The 609-nt window shown below is 36.1% G+C and overlaps 1 protein-coding gene across 1 annotated transcript in view; it reads right to left on the reverse strand.

Moving 5' to 3' along the window:
• Positions 1-258, reverse strand: part of LOC104705418 (aspartate aminotransferase 3, chloroplastic) — a 2,718-nt gene extending 2,460 nt beyond the window's left edge. Inside the window, exon 1 of the mRNA XM_010421422.2 lies at positions 33-258. Within this exon, the coding sequence (XP_010419724.1) occupies positions 33-233 (201 nt within the window). The 5' untranslated portion in view covers positions 234-258. The remainder of the gene's footprint in view (positions 1-32) is intronic.

Below are 609 nucleotides of genomic sequence, written 5' to 3' on the forward strand. Positions count from 1 at the left end.
AAAAAAAAAAGATTATCGAAGAAGAAGGTTACCCCAAGAATAGGATCCTCGGGAGCTTGAACAAGATGAGCGAAAACAGAACCGCCGGAGACTCCCGATGTCGGCGAGGCGTAAACGGAGCTCAGGTTATCCGAATCCGTTGCGGCAGTGAGATGACGGAGCAGAGCACCGATCCTACGATCGCTCGGTGACGAAGAAGAAGAAGAAGAAGAAGAGAACTCGCTGTTAGTCATATTTTTTTTGCTTTGTTGTGTACAAATGAATCCGATTTTGGACTTTTTATTTTTAGTTTTCGCTATCCATTGTTGCCACGTCAGCTTAGCATAAAGTTGCGTGCCTTGAACTTGAGAACCCCAATCTCATCATCAAGATAATAGTAGTATTAATTCTTTTCTAGTAATATTATTACTATTATCCATTAAAAAAGCCTGAAATACCGGAAAAAATATTAACATACTCCCAAAATAGGGTTTATATCAGTTGTTTTTGTCAATGATATATATATATATATGAAGATGTTATTAAATACGTCAAACTAATGTCTAGTAAAAACATAAAATATTACTATTTTGGTGAAGCTGGCTCTCATTAAAATATAGTATCAAATTT

Source organism: Camelina sativa, chromosome 8 (genome assembly GCF_000633955.1).
Source record: "Camelina sativa cultivar DH55 chromosome 8, Cs, whole genome shotgun sequence".
Taxonomy (NCBI): Eukaryota; Viridiplantae; Streptophyta; class Magnoliopsida; order Brassicales; family Brassicaceae; genus Camelina; species Camelina sativa.